General features: G+C 43.7%; 1 protein-coding gene across 1 annotated transcript in view; it reads left to right on the forward strand.

The window, feature by feature from the left end:
• LOC311309730 (ras-related protein Rab-26-like) overlaps positions 1–21,329 on the forward strand; it is a gene marked incomplete at both ends in the record, with an annotated part of 82,208 nt that extends 60,879 nt beyond the window's left edge. The window contains 4 exons of the mRNA XM_084439053.1: positions 18,281–18,346; positions 19,345–19,401; positions 20,922–20,998; positions 21,227–21,329. Of these exons, the coding sequence (XP_084295179.1) occupies positions 18,281–18,346; positions 19,345–19,401; positions 20,922–20,998; positions 21,227–21,329 (303 nt within the window). The remainder of the gene's footprint in view (positions 1–18,280; positions 18,347–19,344; positions 19,402–20,921; positions 20,999–21,226) is intronic.
• Positions 21,330–23,275: the final 1,946 nt, after the last annotated feature.

Here is a 23,275-nt window from a genome sequence, read left to right on the forward strand (position 1 = left end):
CCCCTCTGGTTGTGCTAAATCAGCACTGTGTTTTAAGAACCACACTTCCCACAATTCCCACCTCACTCGTTGTAATGATGGGTAAAATATGATAACAAACGTGCGTGGAGCAGACTGGATTGGAAGATTGTAGCTACTTTGATGGACTTTCTGGAAGGATGGCTTCAATGCAGGTAAATATCGGTCTTCTTTGTTTTATGTGCATGTAGATAAACAAAACAAAGTGTTTGTTGTCTTCCTGATATTGTGACACGCAAAATGCATCACTTCCGCTTCCACCACAATATTTCCCGCCAGTGTACTAGCCAGTACACCGAAATTCTAAAATAATAAATTCACAGGGTCTCATGCAGTCTCATGTCACAAAAACGATTTGTGGGGTCGTGCTAAGGCCAATTCATAAACTAATAGCATGTAAAGGTGAATATTTAACTATAAAAAGGTATCTCATTGTGCTTTAAATAAAGCAAATGTAGGCTATAGTTTTTAATAGTTTCAGGTTGGAGTAGACAATGCAATGTCTCTATACAAGACGAACAAACTCGAGATAAAATAGGCTATTAAGATGGAAAAAGTGAAGCTCGAGGTGGAGAAGTAGGCTATAAGCTACAGGGAAAAAGCGGCCTATTTCAGTAGGCCTATAAGTTATAACGTACTTATCTTTGTTCCTAGGAACGGGTAGTCTAATAAATCAACATTTAAGACTTGAAAATTGAATTAAAAATGTTTTTACTTGGTTCTCCTCATCACCCACAGCCTACACGAAACTGCAGGTAGGCTAATAAAACGCAAGCCAGTGCATAGCCTACAGTCTACGGGACTGTAAATGCACAAGGCAAAATATGGTTCAAGCAGCTGCCATTCTGCAATTTTTCATATGATATCGGGGAAAGCCAAAGAGGGTTTTGTCGGTTTGTAAAAAGTGTTCTTAAAATAACCTCTCACTGTTCGCGCACTGCAGATTATTTTGAATTCACACACTGATGTTCCATATAGAATCTTAACGTTCATATGACATTTTCAAAGTGAATTGATCTGTCAGCGGGCAGTGCTTCTTACGTTTCAAGCCATAATCTGGAACTTAACCTGCCCCGGAGCAGGTTAGCTCAACAGCATAAGCTACCATGGCGATATAGCACGGTGAAAAGTGATCCACCTTTGTGATACGGATAAACCAGGCTTATACCTGAAGTTATCGCGCTAACCCCGTAATCCTGTTTGTAGTACAGGTCAGGTCAGCCTCTCATAAGGCTCAAAGGCTATCAAAACGAACTCTTTCCATTTCAAGTACTATCTGATAGAATGTGGAAACCCTACCGTCTGTATAACTCTTCTATAGGCTCCATGGGCTCAGCCATTTCTTGTGAAATACCATTCTTTGCCATATATTGCTTCACCTGCAGTAAATGCATTTTTACTGTCTAGACCAAATTCCTTTTGAACAGTAGGTCTGGAAACGTTTTAAGAATAGGACCATAAAAAGTTGCGCTACTCTGAAAATCCCCTTCTCATGCCATTCCCTAAATCCCTGAGACATCCTGGCTGGGTAAAATGTGGATTATGGGATATAGGTGTTTATCTAACCACTCCGACCAGAAGGCATTTCTGTTTGATTTCCCTCCAAGTCTTCAACGTGTGGCTGGTTCTTAGATTCTGTTTCATTCTGTCATACACTACTGGATATATGGCATAAAAGGCAGACAGTGTAGGGGCAATAGTGTGTGCGGTGTTTTATATACAGTGCACACATACAGTACAGTGTATACAGTGTGTGTACCTTTGTGATGTGTGTGCTGTGCAAGCCTATGTACCGTAGAGTACAGTCAGCGGTCATGTTCAAAGAGTCAGAGGGGGCAGAGTCCGAGGGGGACGCAAGCCTTATTGATGTGGCAGTGGCTAAGACCCACATGTCTGAGAAAATAACAGAGTAAGAAACAAATATATAAAGTTATACCCACAGGTCTGAGAAAGAATGCTATGGTGGAGTGTGGAGCTGTCAAGACGAATGCCCTCTGATTCTATCGCAAACTTGGCACACTCATTCCTTCATCTGAGCTCAGAAAAGGCTATGAATATCTGAGGCCCTGCTAAAACTTAATAAAAAAACACCAATCCGTCTTGTTTCCCTGTCTACTTCCAGAAAATTGCCCTCTCCATCTCAATCAGACACTTACAGTATGCATAGAAATCCAATTTTGCTGGCTTTGATCCTATGTTTTGCTTGGCGCAGCAAACAAATCTGCTGTTTCTGGGACCACCCGTTCTGTTCTGTAGTTTTGGAGGGTTCACTCTGTTCCCCTCCTTTAATCTTTCATTTATCTGTGAGCCCAAAGTGAAATGAAAATAGAGACGTTATTTCTGTGATCTCTTGGTCATGTTCTGCCCGGGGCGCCTTCATCTGATCCCGACCTCCTTTTCGCCTCTCATTAAGGGGTGCAAGGCTGGTCTTGGTCCTGCGCTGCTCACGCAGATGGATTCTGATGGGTTCAGATGGAACTGCCGGCTCCTGTCTGAACCCATTATGGAGCGCTGACATGTGTGTTCCGCCTCATACTCTCTGGCTGCCTTGTGTCTTTCTCTGTAGAATCTGAGATCTCAGAGTCAGGGAGTTGTGGCTGTGACTGTGTAGGCGGCGCCTAGAGGGCTTGGGTTTGGGTAGATAACAAATATAAAAGTCTTGTTCGTTGTGGAGGTTGCACCGCTCCAAGGCTGGAGGTTCAACGTCTCTCAATTTGCTGCTGAGAAATAGCTCTTTTTTGTAGCTTTGTTTTTGTATGACCAAAACGGTGGTAGAGCAATTATCAACTTTCTCGAAAATGCTAGCTTTGTCAACATTTTGATCTGAATCAATGTATATGATCACAAGTAACCCTAAAACAGGGCTAAACATGCATTTTCCCTTTACTACTCCTTTAAGCTGTCTGTTATTGTGATCCCTGATAGCTTGTGAGGGTGATTAGTCTGAAAGTGAATAGCTCTGTAGTCCAGGTTCTTTACCGACACCTTTACAGAACATACAGTATCTGTGTTGACTGACTCTTTTGTCCAACATACAAAGGGAATGAAGGTTTTCGCACTCAAGGCATGAGAATGGCTTTCAATACATAGCCAAGCTTTCTCCCACATCAGTAGCTGCTTGTTCAGCACTGGAGTGTACCTGTTGGTCATGTTGGGTGTCAACCTGCTGTAGTTTTGACAGCCATTGATTTTAAGATGATACTGTTCCCCGCGTCTCAAACTCCCCCACTGAAAGTGCTTGTCAAACTTAGCAAGCTACAACTCTGAAGTAGCAATAACTGTTTTCTAAAGGTTTTGTGGATGCTCAAAGGGCATTCACTCTCTACAGTGCCTGTTCACTGTGCACACACTCAAACACTCCTCCTCGAAAGAACTTAAAACCCCTTAATACAAACCACGTTTACTGTACATCAAGGTCTCAAGTCAGTGGTGAGTGAATCATCCGTCTCCACTACGTCATGTACCATGGCTCCAGAATCAACCAATGAGAGGTAGATTCTGTTGGAAAAGTAAAATGACCGTTACTTTGACCTTGAGTGTCAGTGTTACAGTAGTATATACTGCATGCATCCCCCCCCTCCTTGGTGTGAAGAATATTATATTGCCTCTGTGCATTAAATAATGCTATATAAATAAAGTGTGATTTTCCTCACATGCCTGTCATACACGACACTGGTCATAGTGGACACTCGGCCACTGGGCAGTATAGTAAACTGGGCAGTATAGTAAACTGGGCAGTATAGTAAACTGGGCAGTATAGTAAACTGGGCAGTATAGTAAATTGGGCAGTATAGTAAACTGGGCAGTATAGTAAACTGGGCAGTATAGTAAACTAGGCAGTATTGTAAACTGGGCAGTATAGTAAACTGGGCAGTATAGTAAATTGGGAAGTATAGTAAATTGGGAAGTATAGTAAATTGGGCAGTATAGTAAATTGGGAAGTATAGTAAACTGGGCAGTATAGTAAACTGGGCAGAAGACGTAAGGATGGAGTGAAGGGAAATGGTCCTAGTGTGGCCAAATCTTGTTTTCTTTTCATTCGTGTATCTGCCCAGTGATTCGGATCCACTCCAAAATTTAATGGGTTCTAAGTTGGCCCATGCTACACTCCTCCAATGAGTTTCGTGAAAATCACTCTGATTGTTTTTGTGTAATCATGATAAACAAATGAACAAAATAACGAACACACGCGACCGAAAATGGTCGCCGGGCGCGGAGGCAATGATGTTAACTTTATGGATTGTGCTCGTCCTCTAATAGGGTTTTAGTTTTAATATTAGAATTGCAGGATGTTGCGGGGTCTTTAATCAGCCACACGGCAAGTGACACACAAGTACACATGTGAGCGAAAACACAACACACACGTGGTATTTGTCCTCTGCATTTTCCCATCCAAGCTGTCCTCCTCCAGGGAGCAGTGGACAGTCTCGTCAGTGGCACCTGGGGACCAAGTCCAAGTGCTTAGTCCCAAGTCCTGGTCAAGGACAGGACTGAATAGCATCTCTTCTTCTGCATGTTTTCGTATTGGATTATTGGTCGGGAACCCTTGCGAACATGAGGAGCACATGCAAACTCCGCACAGAAAGGAGACACCCCACCTGAGGGAAATCGAACCCAAGGAATCGAACCCAGGGAATTGAACCCAGGGAATTGAACCCAGGACCTTCTTGCTGTGAGGTGACAGTGCAAAGTACTGTGCCACCGTGCTGCTAAGTAAGAAGGGGTGTAAAGCGCATTGTGTGCCTCTGTGTATGAAATGCGATATGCAATAAATTTGATTTGATTTGATTTATTGTAGGGGTGGGACCTAAGGCCCACCTCCCCATTGCTCTCTGTAAAGCGCATTGTGTTGCCTCTGTGTATGAAATGCACTATACAAATAAAGTTTGATTTGATTTGATTTGAATAAACTGTGAACCTTACACTCTAACTCAGATTCTAAAGAATGCAGAGAATTGCATGATATTTGATTATTTTGACCTGTTCCATCCATCTCTCCTACTAGGATCTAAGGGAATGTGAAAACTTTCAAGTATTAATATCCAATTTTTATATTCATGCATTTGCGATTTGTAGAAGTCAATTTACTGTGGCAGTGACTGCCATGGTGACGGGGGTCCTTGTGAGCTGAAACATTAGAACCATAATAATAATGTGTCAGTGGGTGTAGCACACAATACATGTAAGCCTCCAAACTCCTCTCATCCCGCTGCCACCTACCAAATGCCTTTCTACTTCACGCCTGCTTCAATTAGGGCCCACCGCCCACGGAGAGAACGTAAGCCCGCAGAGGCGTTGACACGTGTGTGAGGACCGCATTATAACCGATCACGCCATGGTCACAAATGTGTACTGTGTGCGTCCTGTTATGCTAATTCAAAATGATTCACACTAATCATAATTTGACACCTCCTGATGGCCAACGTGGCCTCCAGCTTTCTAGAGACAGAGTGATGGCCAGGCTTTATGTGTTGTGCTAACGTTAAGGACGTATGTGGACAGCGGTGTCAGATTAGACTGTGATATTCTCGTAGCATCTCAGAGATTTGAAGGAGGATAGGAGAAAGTAGAACATATCTAAGCCAAATATCTTCTTCCCTTTTACCTATACATATTTCTCTTTTCTCTCTCTCTCTCTCTCTCTTTCTCTCTCTCTCTCTCTCTCTCCCTCCTCTGGCTCCCATGTTAAAGGACAGGTTCGGAATTCAGCATTATAAGCCATGTTAAAAGGTTATTTACGATCATATACAACGGCAGATATCAAAGTTTTGTCATGTTTGTCATGTATCAAAGTTTTGTCAAGTTTTGACGAAACTTATATCGGCCGTTGTATGAGATTGTAAATAACCTGATAACATGGCTTATAATGCTCAATTCCAAAACTGTCCTTAAAGTCTGTTCTGAGCTGTACCCTGGCACTCTTAATCCTCAATAAGATGTTAGGAGCCAGAGAGCAGACCTTGGGGTTAATCAGCCCCTCTGGGGTGTGTTGCAATTGTTGCTACACTGACTTGCTTCAGTTCCAAAGCATTTTGGCTCAGTCAACGGTGTGTCTAAGACCACAATCCCCACAATCCCTCCTCTGCTCTGACAAGCTTCACTTCAACACTTCAGAAAATACCCGAGGCAATTACCAAAATCAATTCTTCTTTACTCTTTAGCCTTGCTAGAAGTCACAGCGGATTTGTTGGGAAAGACCAGGCTTTTTTGGCACGTAAAGCTGAGACTCGGAGAGACGCGAGGCTGCCTCGGAGAACTATTATCCTCCTTACTGATCTGTGTCATTGGCATATCTCCATCCCTTAAAGAGAAAAAAGCCAGGCTGTCGGTTTAGATCCTTGCTCAGTCAAAACCCCTTCACTGCTCTGCTTGCACATTCTGAAACGTGATGGTCTCTACCCAAACTGGCTGCTCTCTGAGAACATGGCTTCTTCCCTCAGCCGCTGTCATCGTGTTGAAATTTCTACCGAACCATCTCCCCTAGGTCCCGACCCTATTGACACAGTGTACACAAGTGTATTTGGCGGGATTTTCAACATAGTAACTACCTCTGATCGGTCAGTTTTTAGAGATCCTAGTGTCTCTAGTGGTAGGCCTATAAACACGATTACACAATGCCTTGCTTTTACAAGATCCTACAGAGACAGTCACAGACTAAATGGAGTGGAATTTGATTTCTGTGCCAAAGTGTAGCTCGAGTCAGCCCCTCCATCCAGAGAATATATCAATGGCAATTCTGAATATCAGCTGAAGCTGGGAAAACGCTTCTCATCAACGAACTTATATGTGAACGTAAATTAGACTATGTTTTTAACATAGTCCGTGGGGCGGCTGTAGCTCAGTTGGTAGAGTGGGTAGTTCAATGATCGAAGGGTCAGCGGTTCGAATCCCAGCTCCGACTGTCCACATGTCGAAGTGTCCTTGAGCAAGACACCTAACTCCAAATTGCTCCCAATGAGCAGGTTAGCGCCTTGCATGGCAGCTGCCGCCATTGGTGTGTGAATGGGTGAATGAGAGGCCATTATAAAGCGCTTTGAGTGCCGCTAAGGTGGAAAAGCGCTACATAAGTGCAGTCCATTTACCATTTAACTGAAACCTGGCTAAATTAAAATGGGTCAGCTGCCCTTATTGAAGCCTCTCCTCCGAACTATAGTTTCTTTCAGTCTACTAGAAGTGGAAAAAAAGGAGGAGGGACAGCCACCAGCTATGGATGTTTTGAGCTGCAGAAGCATTTCCTTTGATGATTTTAGTCCAACTTTTTTAGCAGATTTTTCTGAACTCCTGTCCATTATCCACACAAACTATGATAAGATAATCATCACAGGTGATTTTAATCTGCATGTTGATAATGAGGGTGATTCGACGGTCAGGGACTTTATCAACCTCTTGAACTCCATGGACTTTAGTCAGCACGTTACTGGACCCACTCACAACAGAGGCCTCACCCTTCATCTTGTGATCTCAAAAGGGTCTTACGACTGTTGTATCTTATCATTGACCTTGCCGTTTCTGATCTTTTTTGTTGTTGTTGTACAGCATTGACACCCAAAGATCAGATTAACACACAACGCTTGGTTAAGAAACTTCGTAGTAATGATAACTCCATAATAATGATGAGCACAAATAGTGTAACAACCCCTGAAGTGAGGCTTTCACATGTTAATGACCTAGTGACCACTTTTAATGCCAAATTGAGCGCTGCCCTTGACTCTGTAGCACCTATGGAATTGAAAAAGGTCACAGCCAAACAAAAAGCTCCATGGAGAAATTAGATAAATCAACTGAAATGAGAACATGTAGACAAGCTGAGCGCACATGGAGGAAGACAAAGCTGCAGGTTCACCATGATATCCTTAAAGAACATCTCTATGCCTTTAATAAGGCTATAAGAAATGCTAGGAGAGATCACTTCTCGAAATTGATCTCCCCAAATCATACCAATTCCAGGGTGCTTTTTTCAACAATTGACAACCTTATAAACCCTGCCCCCTACAGACCTGTCAACATCTTCTCTACTTCCAAGTGTGAGCAATTTGTAGCATATTTAGAGATAAGATAACTGACTTGAGGATGAATATCACCCAGGCAAGACCAAATGTTTTACTTGATGACCCTCTTCCTGTTACTCCGACCGGAACCGAGGCCTGGACCTGTGTACACGTGCCCATTGTTCCGACACACCATTATTTTTGTCCAATAGCCTGTTATTCCGAAAAGCCAAAGCCCATTGCTCCAACGTCCCATTGTTCCGACCATACACTCACCAGTGTCTTTCACGTGGTTCTCTGTAGGCTATAGTTTGACTGGCTTCAGGCCCACATATAAGTCCACTTCTTGCTTTTATTTGCCATCACAAATAATGGCTGTGTTTCCCAGATTAATTTAAGAAGAACTTAGCGCTAAGTGCTTCTTAAGATCCTTCTTAGGCCTCCTTAAGAAGCAAACAGGTTTACCAGATTGCTTCTTAGCCTAAGATGATCCTTCGCTAAGAAGGAGTTGTAAGAAGGGTCTTAACACCCTTCTTAGCGACCAAACGCTCACAAATGCAGCCGTGACAGGCAAATAAATGTTACACTAAGCAAGGAGATATTAATACAGTGCGCATTGTTCATCCTTATTGTGTTTTCCCCCTTTTCCCTTCTTTCATGCACCCCGATCCCTTTAGTGTTTAAAATTAGGGAAAACATGAAAATATTTCCTCTACAGTATGTAATATGGTTCCATGTGTTTTAAGTGTTCTACCGTATTTCCCTCTAATCAGAATTGAATCCTTTTATGCTGCTCTGTAGTTTTTCTCGCTATTTGATGTAGGCCTACTGTCTCCTACTTTACCACTTGCTGTACAGTATGCTCAATATATAAAGCAATTTGAGGTGCAGTCCATGTCTGAAATAAATAAAGTTTATCATCATGACCATAATTATTCTGCAACAATCCCACATCTGCATGCACATACAGTATGAGATACAGTAGTTCATCCCCATCAAATGTGTGCAACTACCCCCGGATCATTATATAGCCTACCGTAGTCTGCATTAACCAACAGCTGTGCGTAATTGGATGTGACTGCCACTTGGATACACCTGTGGTCTGTCATCACACACACACAGGTTGGTCATGTATTCATGCTCTGTCAGCTGGGACATTTTTTGTTGCTTATACATGCAGTTGTGCCATCTTGAATGTGTCCTTGGTGGCATATTATTTCTAGCCTACCTGTCACAGGGTCTCGCATTGTCCCGTGCATCGGTGAGCTGTTCATATTTGGTGGGCACGGCTGCAACTCCTGCTGTCCTTGCATATCTATTTTCCCCATTATGTTTGTTGGGGTCACGGCGTCATGTGATGTTATATGATTTCATTTTATGTTTTCATTGTCTTATTTTTCCGATTTTTATCCGGGTTATTGGTCATTATTTGCATCAGTCAGTTGATGTTTTCAGACATTCTGCTGTGTGCGTAATGACACTTTTGTGGGGGAACCACAATAGGCCTGTATGTCACAGATGTTTCATATTTGCAATGGGCAATGCGAGCAAGGCTATTTAATTTGTTTAGCACATTACATACACATTGAAAATGAATGGTACATAAAGTTTTCCTACATGGAATAGGTAGGCAGAATAACAGGGGAATGGGAGATGTGTGGATTCAGCCCACAATTAATATTAGGCTATAATGGCGTTAGGGCACCTCGTTTCCCCGCGTGTTCATTTTTACCCTTATTTTAATGATGGGGGTGAGTAGGACTCCACTTGTTACATCAAAACTTCAGAAAAGTCAGACAACAACGTGACAACGGTTCTGGCAGAGAGCGGGGTGACTTTCAAACGTTTCCCTGTCAAATTAGTTTGATGAGAAAGAAGAGAAGAGTAGTGCTCTGATATCAGTATACCTGCAGAGCGGATTGATTAGTGCTTAAGAGAGGACGTTTCGACCTGGGTACGGCATCTGGGTCGATCACAATATTGAAAGGTTATTCACGATAATTAAATAAACTGAGAAAACCATCGAGCTCAGTTGCCTTTCTCGAACTCTGCGGAGATGTGTGTGTGTGTGTGTGTGTGTGTGTGTGTGTGTGTGTGTGTGTGTGTGTGTGTGTGTGTGTGTGTGTGTGTGTGCTCAGAGGTGAATCTACTCCTTGGACATTTAACGTTGTATAATTGTGAACACGTTGTGGTGGCATCAACGTGACCTACAACAGATTCACCTCTGAGCACCCCTTCCCCCTCCCCCCCTCCCCACCCCGACACAAACACACACACATGTCCATCACCGTCAGACAAGGGGACGTTGAGGGGGCAGGTCGTTGCCCGATCTAGCAAAAGGAACCAAACAAACATGGTGTCGACAGTACCCTCACGTAGCACCAACTGTCACAGCACTGTCAGCTGGAAACAACAGAGCAGCAGCCACCTGTCTGTCTAACCTTCAGTCTGTGCTCCTCCTCTCTCTCTCTCTCTCTCTCTCTCTCTCTCTCTCACCCAACCCTCCCCTGTCTCTCTCCAAAAACATGACATCAGCTGAGAGAATGCAACTGTCTCACTCTCTTCTCACTCTCCCTCACGTATTCAACAATAAACAATCGCATGGTGTATGACACACACACACACACACACACATGCTCACAAACAACACACACACAAACACACACACACACACTCACAAATAAACAGCACACACTCACAAACAACACACACACAACACACTCACAAACAAACAACACACACACTCACAAACAACACACACACATACACACACACAGATTCAGCATCTCCTCAACCTCCAACAGACCCTCTCTCTCACTCTCTCTCTCTCTCTCTGTCTCTCTCTCTCTCTCTCTCTCTCTCTCTCTCTTTCTGGGGTCTGACCAGCTCCTGGTGTCCTAACCAGCCTTCACTTCCCGTCTCCAGGGTTGGGCCAGAATGCACCATGTCAACGTCTCATTTCCTGTTCTCAGAATAATAGAGCATTACCATGCCAGGTGCATCGTGGGGTATTGGAGAGTTGTCCAGGGGTGGATTCATAGAAAGGATAAGAACTAGACTGCACTCAGGCGAGGTGCCAACTTACAGTATGTGACATCTTTCCATATGGGGACATGGTCAGCTTGATTCAACTTGATTCTAATATATTTGCTTTAGCGTAGGGGGATCTATTAACGGCAAAACTTGAGAGGGGAGGTATTAACGCCAAGCTACGCTGCGACAAGAATGATTTGAGAGCACTGACAAGGCTTTCTCATCACGGTTGATGGGTATCTTTCATCTCCAAAGTTGTCCGGAGTGCGTTCAGCGCTCAGGACTTGGAGTTGAGCGCCTTCTATCCTCCTGAGGAAGAGACTCGCTAGTACTTATTGTGTCCTGTGCGGGCGCCGACTTGTTATGTTGAGCGCGCGGCTGCAGTCTGGACCAGTTGATGGTTTGTCACGGCCCTGGGAAGGTAGGTTCACCGCTGTCTAAACAGCGTCTTTCCCAGTGGATTTGTGAGGGCATCTCCAAGTCTTACGAGACTGCGGGTCGCCCTCTGCCTGGGGCTGTTCGGGCACACTGGTTGTCACTTGGTCGTCACCGTCTCCTTATGTCCGGTATTATCTTTTGCCCATGTCGTGTGGCATCGTCTGTGCTGGGTAGAGCTGCCAGAGCGAGTCAGCGTCGGACATGATCTAGGGTTACAATAGGAAACCGTCGATATAAGTCTATAATTATTACAGTCAAGTACATCACCAGCATGTACCAAGTACATCCTTTGTGGAGTGGGGTAATACGTGCACATTTCCAGATAGCTGGCAACTCACTTGTGGATAAAGAGACATTGAATAAGTCTGAAAGACTTACATAAGAATATTGGATGCTAGTTTAATATAGCTATTTTCTATACCATCAAGTCCAGCACCACTGTTCACATTTAATTCATCACTGGCATTCAGAACCTCAGTAGATAAAATTTTCCTAAAAGCAAAAGAACTGTGGCAACGTGTAACACTACTAGTAGAGCCAGTAGACAGGTAAGAGTCAGGTAATGAGGCAGAACATACAGAGGGGAAATGCTGATTGAATGCTTGGGCAATATATAAAGAGTATCGGCAACTCTTATTTGATTGATAGAGTGTTTATCAGAAGTATTAATAATTGATTTGATTTTGTTCCAGAATTGCTTGGGGTTCTTAAAAATGAGTGAGACAAACTTTTATTGTCATACGATGGATTTTGCACAACACACGGTGATGAGGCACACACACAAAATGACAGAGGTGTCCACCAATGAAATTTTTCTCTGCACTTAACCCATCCTGTCGTCCTTCCCCCAAGGGCAGTCGGGAGCAGACAGTAGGCAGCGTGTGGGGGACGCGCCCGGGGGTCAACCAAGTGCTCCTGTCCGTCTTCGCTGGGAACGGACAGCGTTAGCGATCTGTTCCTCTGCATGCTTTCATATTGGTTTCTTTTATGGGGGAAACCCTTGTGAACACGGGGAGAACATGCAAACTCCGCACAGAAAGGCCCGGAGACCCTCTTGCTGTGAGGCGACAGTTCTAGGTACTGTGCCACCATGCCGCACGTGAGCGGTTTTGGAGCTCGGTGTCTTGCTCAAGGACACTTCGGAACACTCCGGAAGCTGGGATCGAACCTGGAACCTTTCGATCCCCAGCCGGCCGCCTTACCTCCTGAGTTACGTGTTGTTAGACTTGCATTAGAGGTTTTTCGTCTTGCTCATATTTCTCAGCTGCTTGTGTACTTCCCAATCAGCACTATCACTTGTCTGGCAGAATGTTGACCATGCTCTGTCCCTCTGTCCAAAGAGACTAATAAGTTGCTGACACGCAAACAACACACACACGAGCTGATCCTTGGGAGATGTTTACCCTTGACCTTAACAGTTTTGAAAGGAGCATGTTTGTCCACATCAGTGAATTCCGTGCGCCGAAAGTCCCAAGCATCTTGTACATTCTGTATTAATTGAAATCTGTACCAGTTAATATCCATCAAATCATTAATTAATAAATCAAGAAAATTGCAAATGACCACTGCACTCCTCTCCTCAGTAAACCAGCAGCAGCAGGAGCACAGACAAACCGTCAAATATTTGGCCACTTCTTTTCAAGTCTTAAACAATGTTTGGTTTCTGTATGTTTCATCATGCAGGGAATCTGTATTCTCCATCTGCAGCAAAGGCTGTTTGTCAATTTATATCAGAAGAGCAGCAGAGACCAGGACCGCAACTTCCACCCTTCAATTATTTACAGTGTCAGTTAAGAAGAGAAAGAAGAGAAATCTCTGGTCTCCGGCAGACTGATAAGACAGCTTGTAATTGGACATAAAGGATGTGCAGCACTAAAGCTGCCATGAAAATGGATTGATGTCAACACTGTGGAAGATAGAGCAAAAAAACATACTAGGAGAGAGATAGAGAGATAGGCAGCAGAGGGAGAGAGAGAGAGAAAGGAGAGACGCCCAAAGGACAGATTTAGACTTGACAGTTGTTGAATGTAATGAGAAATAAATGTCATTCGTGTTTTTCCAGCAAAAGTTTAAAACTATGTACAGTATGACGGAAAGACGAGGTACAAAAGAGGAAGAGCAAGAGAAAATGGGAGAGAACGAGAGAGAGAGAGAAAAGGAGAGAGAAGGAGAGATAGATGAGAGTCTGATCACGTCTAGGCATTCCCCTCACTCAGTCTAGCCAGTCTAAAAGCTCTGTAGGGCCTAATGTAGAACAAGCTTAGTGGCGAGCTATCATGGAGCTAGGGACATACTATAGCGTCTGTGTTTATGTAGCATTCAGCATGTAGCATGCTCCCCAGTTCCTCCATAATGGCCTGGTAATCACACTGCTCCCATCAATGTGAGCTCTTTCATCTCACACACACACACACACACACACACACACATCCAGGGACTGATAGATAAAAGGTTAATTAAAATGTCTTTCTCCTCATCTATCTCTCCTCTGCCTCTACCCCGTTCTCTTAGTAGCTATCCCTGTCTATTCTCCTCTCTCTCTCTCTCTCTCCTCTCCCTCTACCCGTTCTCTTAGTAGCTATCCCTGTCTATTCTCCTCTCTCTCTCTCCTCTCCCTCTACACATTCTCTTAGTAGCTATCCCTGTCTTTTCTCCTCTCTCTCTCTCCTCTCTCTCTACCCCGTTCTCTTAGTAGCTATCCCTGTCTATTCTCCTCTCTCTCTCTTTCTCTTTCTCCCTCTCTACTTCCTCTGTTTTCCACTCAGCCTCCCTTCTAAGTAAGTAAGTAAAATTGTATTTATATAGCACCCTTCGTAGCACGAGTGCTCAGAGTGCACTGTATACAATAAAGAAAAAGAGTGCACGTAAACATAGTGACATAAGAGGTCAGTGTCAGGGGAAAACAGGCAAGCCGAAAGGAGAGAGTGTGGCAGATAGAGACGGCCTAGCACTCAAATGCTAAGTGTGTCTTTAGCTGCCCTTTAAAACTGCTGCCCTTCTGACTTTATCCTCTTTCTGCATGTGCATGTGAGCTGTCTCAATACCTTATTAGACCCTATCACCTCTTTTATTTACAGCCAATAAAATGATGTTCTGTGACCCTGTGTGGGTGAGCTGCTTAGCCAGTCCAAGGTTATTATAGTTTTGCTTTTTTTCATTAGTTTTTATTTTTATATCGTTTTAACTTTTTGTTTTGAAGTTTAGTTTTGTTTTAATTTGTTTTTAAAGCAGGATGCTGGTTTAGTTTAGTTTTGTATTTTTGGAAAATGTTTAGTTTTAGTTTCGTTTTTATTAGTTTCAGTATTATTTTTAGGTTTGTTTTTTTTCCGTCTGCGCTAGTCTTGTGAGATCTTACTGATCTTTCATCTTCACCCCCCTCTGTAAAAAACGCTGTTTTTTATCCCCGGGATGATGGTGCCGGTTAAATTATCCATGAGGCATCGGGGCCTTTAAACTGCTCAACAGTGTGTAATCACTGGTTATGGTTCATTAACAGTCTTAATGGCAGGCCGGGTGGAGAGACATGACTGACAAACTTCTCCCTGGGATGGAGTTTCTCTCAGTAAACTAGTCGAATATATGTCACGACTCATGAAGGTCCCCAAGTTCAGGGTTACCAGATTGGAGAACCACAATACATTTTCAGTGTTTCCAGGTTAGTTGCTATATTTCTTACTTCAAGGTAAACTACTGTAGCTATTTTATTTATTTATTTATTTATTTATTTATTTATTTATTTATTTATTTATTTATTTATTTATTTATTTATTTATTTATTTATTTTGCTCTGTTGTCAGTATGATGACTTTGTGTGGATGGGCTGTGTGAGTCAAATATCACCTGATAGTGACAAAAATAGATCAATATCACAACCCTCAATGGGAAATATGTCAGTTGCTCAAAACAGATCACTTATGTATTGTGTTGAATGTCATATATCTCAGAAGTCAATATTCGAAAGGACAGTTGGACAGTGCATGTATGTGGGTGGACGTGTGTGTGTGTGCGTGTGTGTGTGTGTGTGTGTGTGTGTGTGTGTGTGTGTGTGTGTGTGTGTGTGTGTGTGTTTGTGTGTTTATTTAAAGACAGTGTCCATTGGGCTGAATTGTTTTTCACTAGATCGGTGTCGGACCAATGATGTCCGAAGGCACCGGAACGTCTCTGCGGCTTGATGAGCTGCTGCTTGGAGAACTAGAGTCTGTTTTCTCTTATCACTGCACATCCTGGACTTGATTACTTCCAAGCGTTTAAATAGCTAATCGGATTTATCTGATTCTTAGAGGCTAAAATGTTCTGTCTGAGGCTGAGATGTCCTAAGCGCCTGTCTCACAGGACGTTTGGGAGACAGGCAGCGCAGTACATAAGGTTCTGTCCTCACACACTTGGTTTTCACACACACACACACACACACACACACACACCACAGGGACACATACAGAGGTAAGTACACAAATAAAACACGCACAAACGCCATTAAAAGACAAACCATTCTGTGGTGTGGTAATGAAGAACGCGGCAGCCTGGACAGAACAGAACTCCATCATCTCTGTCTGTTAAAAAAATAGCTGTGGGAGCTTAGCATCGCGTCGGTGGGCACGTTAATGGAAATACGACTAGTATTCAGGGTTTGGTTGGGGGGGCGGGGGGGCATAAAACCTTTAACAGCGGCCATCAAACAACACACAATAGGAGGCCAGAGCTAGGCATGTGGTTGAGACTGGTTGTAGTGCATGCTCCCGATAACACCACAGACGTGCATACAGGCGTTTGAACCAGGTTGGAGCTGATCTGCATGTAAAACAGCCCATCAAAGCTCTATTTTCCCCGGTGTCATCTTCCACAACGCTCACGTGAGTAATGCTGGCCTTTATGTGGAATTAACTTCTGCCTATCAGCCATTGCAGCAGCCACTGGGGTGACTGTAGCTCAGGAGGTACAGTAGAGCGGGTCGTCCAATGATCGTAGGGTCGCCGGTTCGAATCCCGCCTCCTCCTGTCCATATGTCGAAGTGTCCTTCCTTGGGCAAGACACTGAATCCCAAATTGTTCCCAATGAGCAGGCTAGCACCTTGCATGGCAGCTGCCGCCATTGGTGTGTGAATGGGTGAATGAGAGGCCATTGTAAAGCGCTTTGGATAAAAGTGTTATATAAGTGCATCCGTTTACCATGAACTGAGGCTGCAAGAGATGATTTCGGAATGCTGGTCTGGTGGTAGCACAGGGTTTCTTAAGGCTGGAATATCTTATTGCTATTGAAATGGCAGAGAATAGACTGGACGTTAAATCTGCTGCTGGCGTTTTGTAGTAGGGAGCTTTTTAGAAGTTTATTCCGGGGCTATGGAAGATTCCATACACCCATACCCGACAAGAAATGGCATTGCATTTCCTTAAAGGAGCAATCCATGCTTTCATCCTTTGACTTCCAATATTTCAACTGGTGGACATGTGTTCTTTTGAAATTAAATAAGATCCCCTTAGGAAGGCAGCTGTTCCATATGTGTGTGAGAATGGCCGTGCAATGTTAATCAGAGGGTTCACTCATCGGTCTGTCTGGTGGCAGGAAGGCCAGAGAGGGGCTGGATGACTGCGATGGGTGAGAGTCGTATGCCCACCTCCCTTGTTCTCTGTAAAGCGCATTGTGTTGCCTCTGGGTATGAAATGCGCTATACAAATAAAGCTTTGATTGATTGATTGATTGATTGATTGATTGATTGATTGATTGATTGATTGATTGATTGATTGATGGCAAGGGGCGCTGGACTGTGTTTGGTTGGTGACTGACCTCTGCCACACGTTCAGATGTGCCATTAGGAGCTGATGTGCCCTCTGAAAGGTGCCTGCGCAGGGGGTTTCCTTTGAGCGTGTGTGTGTGTGTGTGTCCCTCATTATACACTCCATCTCACTCTGTACTTTCTCTCTCTCTCTCAGCAGGCATCGACCCATCCTGACTGAGCCTAACGGGGGTTAAATCATTAACGTCATCAGGTCATCAGTAGATGTAATTACAACAGATTCAGAAACGGCTCTGGACTCACATAACAGAGACGATTGATTACTAGTCAGTCAGAAAACCAATGTGGAGTATTTCAAGTGGGGTTCAATTAAGGTTCGTAATGGTATTATTCCTGGACTGCTCAGGTGAGGGGTATTGTTTTGGCAGAAGGGGTGCGATCTATGCCTCTGTCAGTTTCAAACAGTTTTTTTTTTTTTTTTCAAACTGTTCATTAACAGCGGATGGATAGAGTGAACAATTTTCCCTCTGGGATAAATAAAGTATCTATCTATCTATCTATCTATATTTCTATCTACTGTATCTATCTATCTATCTATCTATCTATCTATCTATCTATCTATATGGAAGAGTTCAAAGCTAGGCTACTGTTGGGTGGCCTGAGGCCAGGAGTGTTGTTTTGTTTGTACTGATATTGTTCACGGTGATGGAGGCCAACCGTTGCCGGGTGATGATTGTGCAGGCTGTCTCTGCGTCAGTCATAAAGCCTTATGATCTCCCTCTCCAAGGCTGCAGGAGAGCTCTTTATTAGGCTGCTGATGCTTTACTATTTGTTGACTCTCTCTCTCTCTCTCTCTCTCATTCTCTCTCACTCATTCTCTCTCGCATTATCTGTCTCTTTCACTTGCTCATTCCATCTCTCTCCGTCTCTGTATACTACATCACCACATCTTCTTTCAACCTCCAGTCCCTCCTGACACTGTCCAGAGAGCGGTCAGGGGAGGTCAGAAGCACTTGGCTGAATGTTAACTGGTACGGATTGGGCTTTATTCGTCTCCCTCCTCTGTTCTCAGGCCTGGCTGACAGAGATCCATGAGTACGCCCAGCAGGATGTGGTCCTGATGTTGCTGGGTAACAAGGTATGGCATTCTGGGAAATCCTCCCATCTCATAAACATCGGTCAACTCATTTCACATGGGGTCACATGGGGTGAAATTAGTAGTTGCATAATCACTAAACCAATAACTTGGCAAATGTAGCCTAAGTCGCTTCGGATAAAAGTGTCTGGTAAATTACTGAAATGTAAATGTGATTAGCCAGACACAACAGCTAATTAGCCTGACGACACAACAACTATGAAACCCAGAGACAACAATGATTACTTTATTTACTTCAGTGTCGATATGCGTTTATCTTGAGGATGCAGTACAATAAGGACCTCTTTTCGCCTCAACTCTCTCATGACTGTACACTGTCACACACAACATTTGATCAGCTATGCGGGATGAATGCAACAGATTGGTTATATTTACAAATAACTCCCATCCACGTGGCAGTAGAGCAGAGAACATGTCCCAGTTAGGCCAGCGGCTTAGACTTTTAGTCTGCACTCTGTGTTCCCACACACCAGGAATCATCCCCAAATTAGGATGACAGTTCAGACTTTACCGCATTAGATAGTCTCGCCGTCATCATGTATTCAAAACCAAAAGGGCTCTCTGGAGTTTCTACAATTGCTTCAACAATTGCTCGTTTTGTAATCTCGGCTACATTGAAAGTGAGGGTCTGCCCCTCAATTGTGTATTCCCGAGAAATTAAATAAAGGTTATGAATGAATTAATGAATTAATGAACAATGTAAAATTAGAACAAATAATCATCAGCGGATTTCATGACTAGTGATGCATGGTGATGGTTAAAAGAGAGGAGAATAGGGGAGTCCGACAGAAGTGTAACATTACTGGTGAAACGATGTTTGTTTACTTACTGTAGGCATGTCATAGCATCCATACATGTTACATTGTGTGTCACCCGTAATGATGTCCCCCCGCCCATCCCGTCCTACACACTCTAAATAATCTATTATAGTTCCGGTGTGACACGTGTCCATTCACAGTGCTTGTTCTCTGTCACCCCAGGCGGACAGCACACATGAGAGGGTGGTGAAGAGAGAGGATGGGGAAAGGCTGGCCAAGGTGAGGATGAGATGAGCTCAGCCAATAGAGATGCCTGAATATTGAGAGAAGATGTTCAGTTAACATTACATTACATCACATTACATCAAAAGGATCTAAGAAAATATCAGTGAATATTGCTCTTTCTGATCTCTCTCTCTCTCTCTCTCTCTCTCTCAAACTCTGTCCTTTAACTCTTTGTTTTTCTTGCACAAATACATAAATGAGAATGGGAACTGCCAGGTTTCTAACATGCACTACCCCACTACAACATGAATGCATGTATTTGTCCAGTATAAAACACAGCCCAGTATCTAGTTATACATATAATATTTTAAAAGCCTCTAAAGCCCCAAACCCAGATAGCAAGCGGATCTGGGCCATATACAGGCCAGATCTGGCCCTTGTGGCTTAGTTCCGGCCCATATATGGCCCAGAATCATTACACATCCGCTTGCTATCTGGGAACGCACTGGAAGAGTCAATTGACGCGCTTCATTTGATGCTCCTATGGCACACTGCAGGCGTAATCTTTGATAGGGAGCTGATTTAATTTAGATTGATTTGTCCCCATTTGACGCTCCAAAATGTAAACAAGTTCGGAGTAGAAGCGTCAAGGCAGTTTGACTCGCCTCAAAACGCTTTCGGTGCGTTATCGGCCATTTAAAACAATTGGTGTACTTCAAAACGCTAGCGTCAGACTCTTCCAGTGCGTCTGGGGCTTTAGGCACATCTGGATAGTGTAACAACAGCCGTATGCTCTCAGAATAATGCAGATGCAGGGCTAAAAAGTTTGCGTGTTGAGGGCCTATGAAGGCAGTTCCCTCAGGCCACAGCAGCGGAACCCAGCAACAACAAATAGGTACAGTAGGTAGCTACAGTAGATAGGTAGGTAGGTAGATAGGTAGGTAGGCAGGTACTTTATTGAGTCCCGGGGTGGAATTGCACTGTTACAGCAGCCATATACAGGAACAACAAAGAAGCACAATCAAGACTGAATACACAATTTACAATAGATACAAAATATACAAGAAATACAAATACACAAGAATGCAACAAAAAATAAATAAGTAGCAGTAGATAGATTCTCTAGAATGCCTAGATTATGCAAACTTGCCTAAGGTGTGCCAGATTCAAAGATATAATATGGCAGCATCTTCCCTGTATTGAAGTCATTAATCTGACACTATGTACCTTCAGGATTTCTCCAGGCTCTGCCAGTGTGTCTTGTCACTAAGCCTTGTCACTAATGTGCATTGAGAAATATCCCCTGGTGCCTACGCTGGCTGGTGATACACTTTATCAGATATTGATTTGTTCCTCTATTGCATCTGTTGGTAAGCAATTCCCCTCAATTTATTTATAGGGAACTGTTGTGTAAGTCGGGACTTTTTAAGTGCAGTGCTCCGGTATGAACTAATCTGTATCAATGCACACAGAGTAAAATGTGTCCTTAGAGGTCAGGGCTGAAGGTTCACACAGTTGTGTATACAATCTTATTGTTGTTGATGTTTTCGCTGTTTGTTGTTCTGTCTGTGCAGGAGTTTGGTGTGCCCTATATGGAGACCAGTGCTAAGTCAGGCCTGAATGTGGAGCTAGCCTTCACTGCTGTGGCTAGGTGAGTGTACTTCTACATGAGATAATTCTTCACCTATATAGAGGACATGTAAAAGGGAAATGTGGCATGTTATTACTAGACCCTCTGAACGTGTGTTAATATTGAGACGAAACCATTATTTTTGGTTTGTTTCTTCCTTTTTACTTAATCATACACCTCTTCAATTCTTCCTCCTCTCTGTCTCTCGTTCACTCCATTCTCTTTCTTCTCCTTTACTCTCCCTCTCAGAGAGCTGAAGCACAGGTCTTCGAAGGAGCCCAGTGACAAGTTTACGCTCCAGGAGTACGTCAACAAAGAGATGAAGACTGCTGGCTGCTGCAGCAGGACCTAGACTTACATCTGGCCTGTGTGTGTGTGTGTGTGTGTGTGTGTGTGTGTGTGTGTGTGTGTGTGTGTGTGTGTGTGTGTGTGTGTGTGTGTGTGTGTGTGTGTGTGTGTGTGTGTGCGTGTGCGTGTCTGCGTGTGCGTGTCTGTGTGTGCGTGTTCAAAGTTTGTCACTTTGTTTGTTTTGAGAAGAATATCAAGATATCCTGAGATGGAGTCAGCAAGGTGTATGTTTATGCCCATCCTGTTTGCACCAACCGCCTGAAATGCTCTGACCTACAAAGACTCTGTGTACCAGTATTTGATCCTACACTCTTAGAGAAAAGATTATTCTCTTAGAGTGTATGTTGTGCCCCCCCCTCCCTCCATGCCCTCCTCTCCCAATGTTCTCTGGGGAAGCAGCCCCTCATGCCAGCCCACCTCCTTCTGCAGCGGTGAATGTAGGCTACCCCCCCGACCAATCACTCTCCCTCACCCCGGCCCGGCCCCAGTGACCCCCTCATTCTCTTGCTGACACATCACTCCACCCTGCTATGATATCACATCCTGTGACACTGAACACAGAAAGAATCAGTTCTTCAAATCCGATCTGATCTCACCGCTGCACTGGGACGCAGCAGACAGAGCGCACGCGGCATGATGGGATACTCGACAACACACTGTAGGGAGACAATCTGAGGTTCATTTTTAGTTCTCTAGCGTCAGAGCCGAGCGGCCAGAGGCCAATCAACACACGTGGCCTCTGTTTCCTCCTCTCTGCCTGACAGGACGTGTGAGTTGATCATCGGGGGCGGATGTCCATCGTCACACCGCGTTTCCCGGGGTGAATGGATGTGGAGCGTGGCGGTCAAGGAGAGAGCGATGACTCAGCGTTCCTATCAGTCGTTCAGTACAGCAGACGGCTCAGTCAGCCTCTCGAACTCACCAGCATTCTGTCTCTTATCCAGCGAGCGTCTCCATGCGGATGAGGGGAACTCACGATGTATTACAGTGTTTTAAAAGTGTGAGGAAAAAAAACGTTGAAAGTTGTGTGGCGGTGTTATTTCTGACCGGAAGTGATGGCCTTTTGTTATGTACAAACCCTTGAGTGGGGTTGCTAATGGAAGCAGACTATTCTCGAAGTGTGTAGTAAGGACAGGTCATACAGTAGGTCACCAAAAGGTCAGTTCAGAGGTCGAGGGAGCAAAAGATCATTGTTCTCTGTTGACATCATCAGAGAATTCCCCTCATCTGACTAATACAGAATTGTCTCTTATTCAATCATACTGTACCATTCATTAATTAAACAAGTGCAAATTCACAATAGCTGCGACCACATGAGCGCAGGAGCAGCAGGCATGTGCAGCCACACCCAATTTTTGTGGACGAGCTACAGAGCTGCTGGTCGCAGCTAAAAAAGATTCATCATCTAAAGCCATATGAGGGCTTGAGGATATACATTATGTATATTTTGAAAATGGATCATTTTGAATGACAATGTGTTAAATATTGACTTCATAATTTGCTTCTTCTGCCAGTAAATGAATGTTTAATTAGAGGAGCTATGAGTAATTCCTTATACTGTATATCTAGTTGTGGCATAGATGTTGACAGCCTGGAGAGGAAGCTAGGAACCCACACAGAACAAATGGAGGAGGACCAAGAGAGCCAATGAAAACATCTTAGTTGCACTGGTGTGTAAAAGTGTTGTACAGTATGGAAAGTACAATAATGAGGAAAGGTAACCAATTATGATTTGCAATATTATTGTCAACGCTATAGTATTGTTTCATATCGTCATTGATTATCTACTGATCTCAGCTTTCCTTTCTAAATATATGGATATGGTGTATGTAAATATAGTGTTTGTTGTCTTCAGATGTTTTCAAAATCATGTATTTGAACAATCTTGATCTAACTTAAATTTTTGATTAATCGGAAATAAACCAGTGGCAGCAATGTATATGATTGTTT

The sequence above is a fragment of the Borostomias antarcticus genome (assembly GCF_949987555.1).
Source record: "Borostomias antarcticus genome assembly, chromosome: 5".
In the NCBI taxonomy this organism is placed as follows: Eukaryota; Metazoa; Chordata; class Actinopteri; order Stomiiformes; family Stomiidae; genus Borostomias; species Borostomias antarcticus.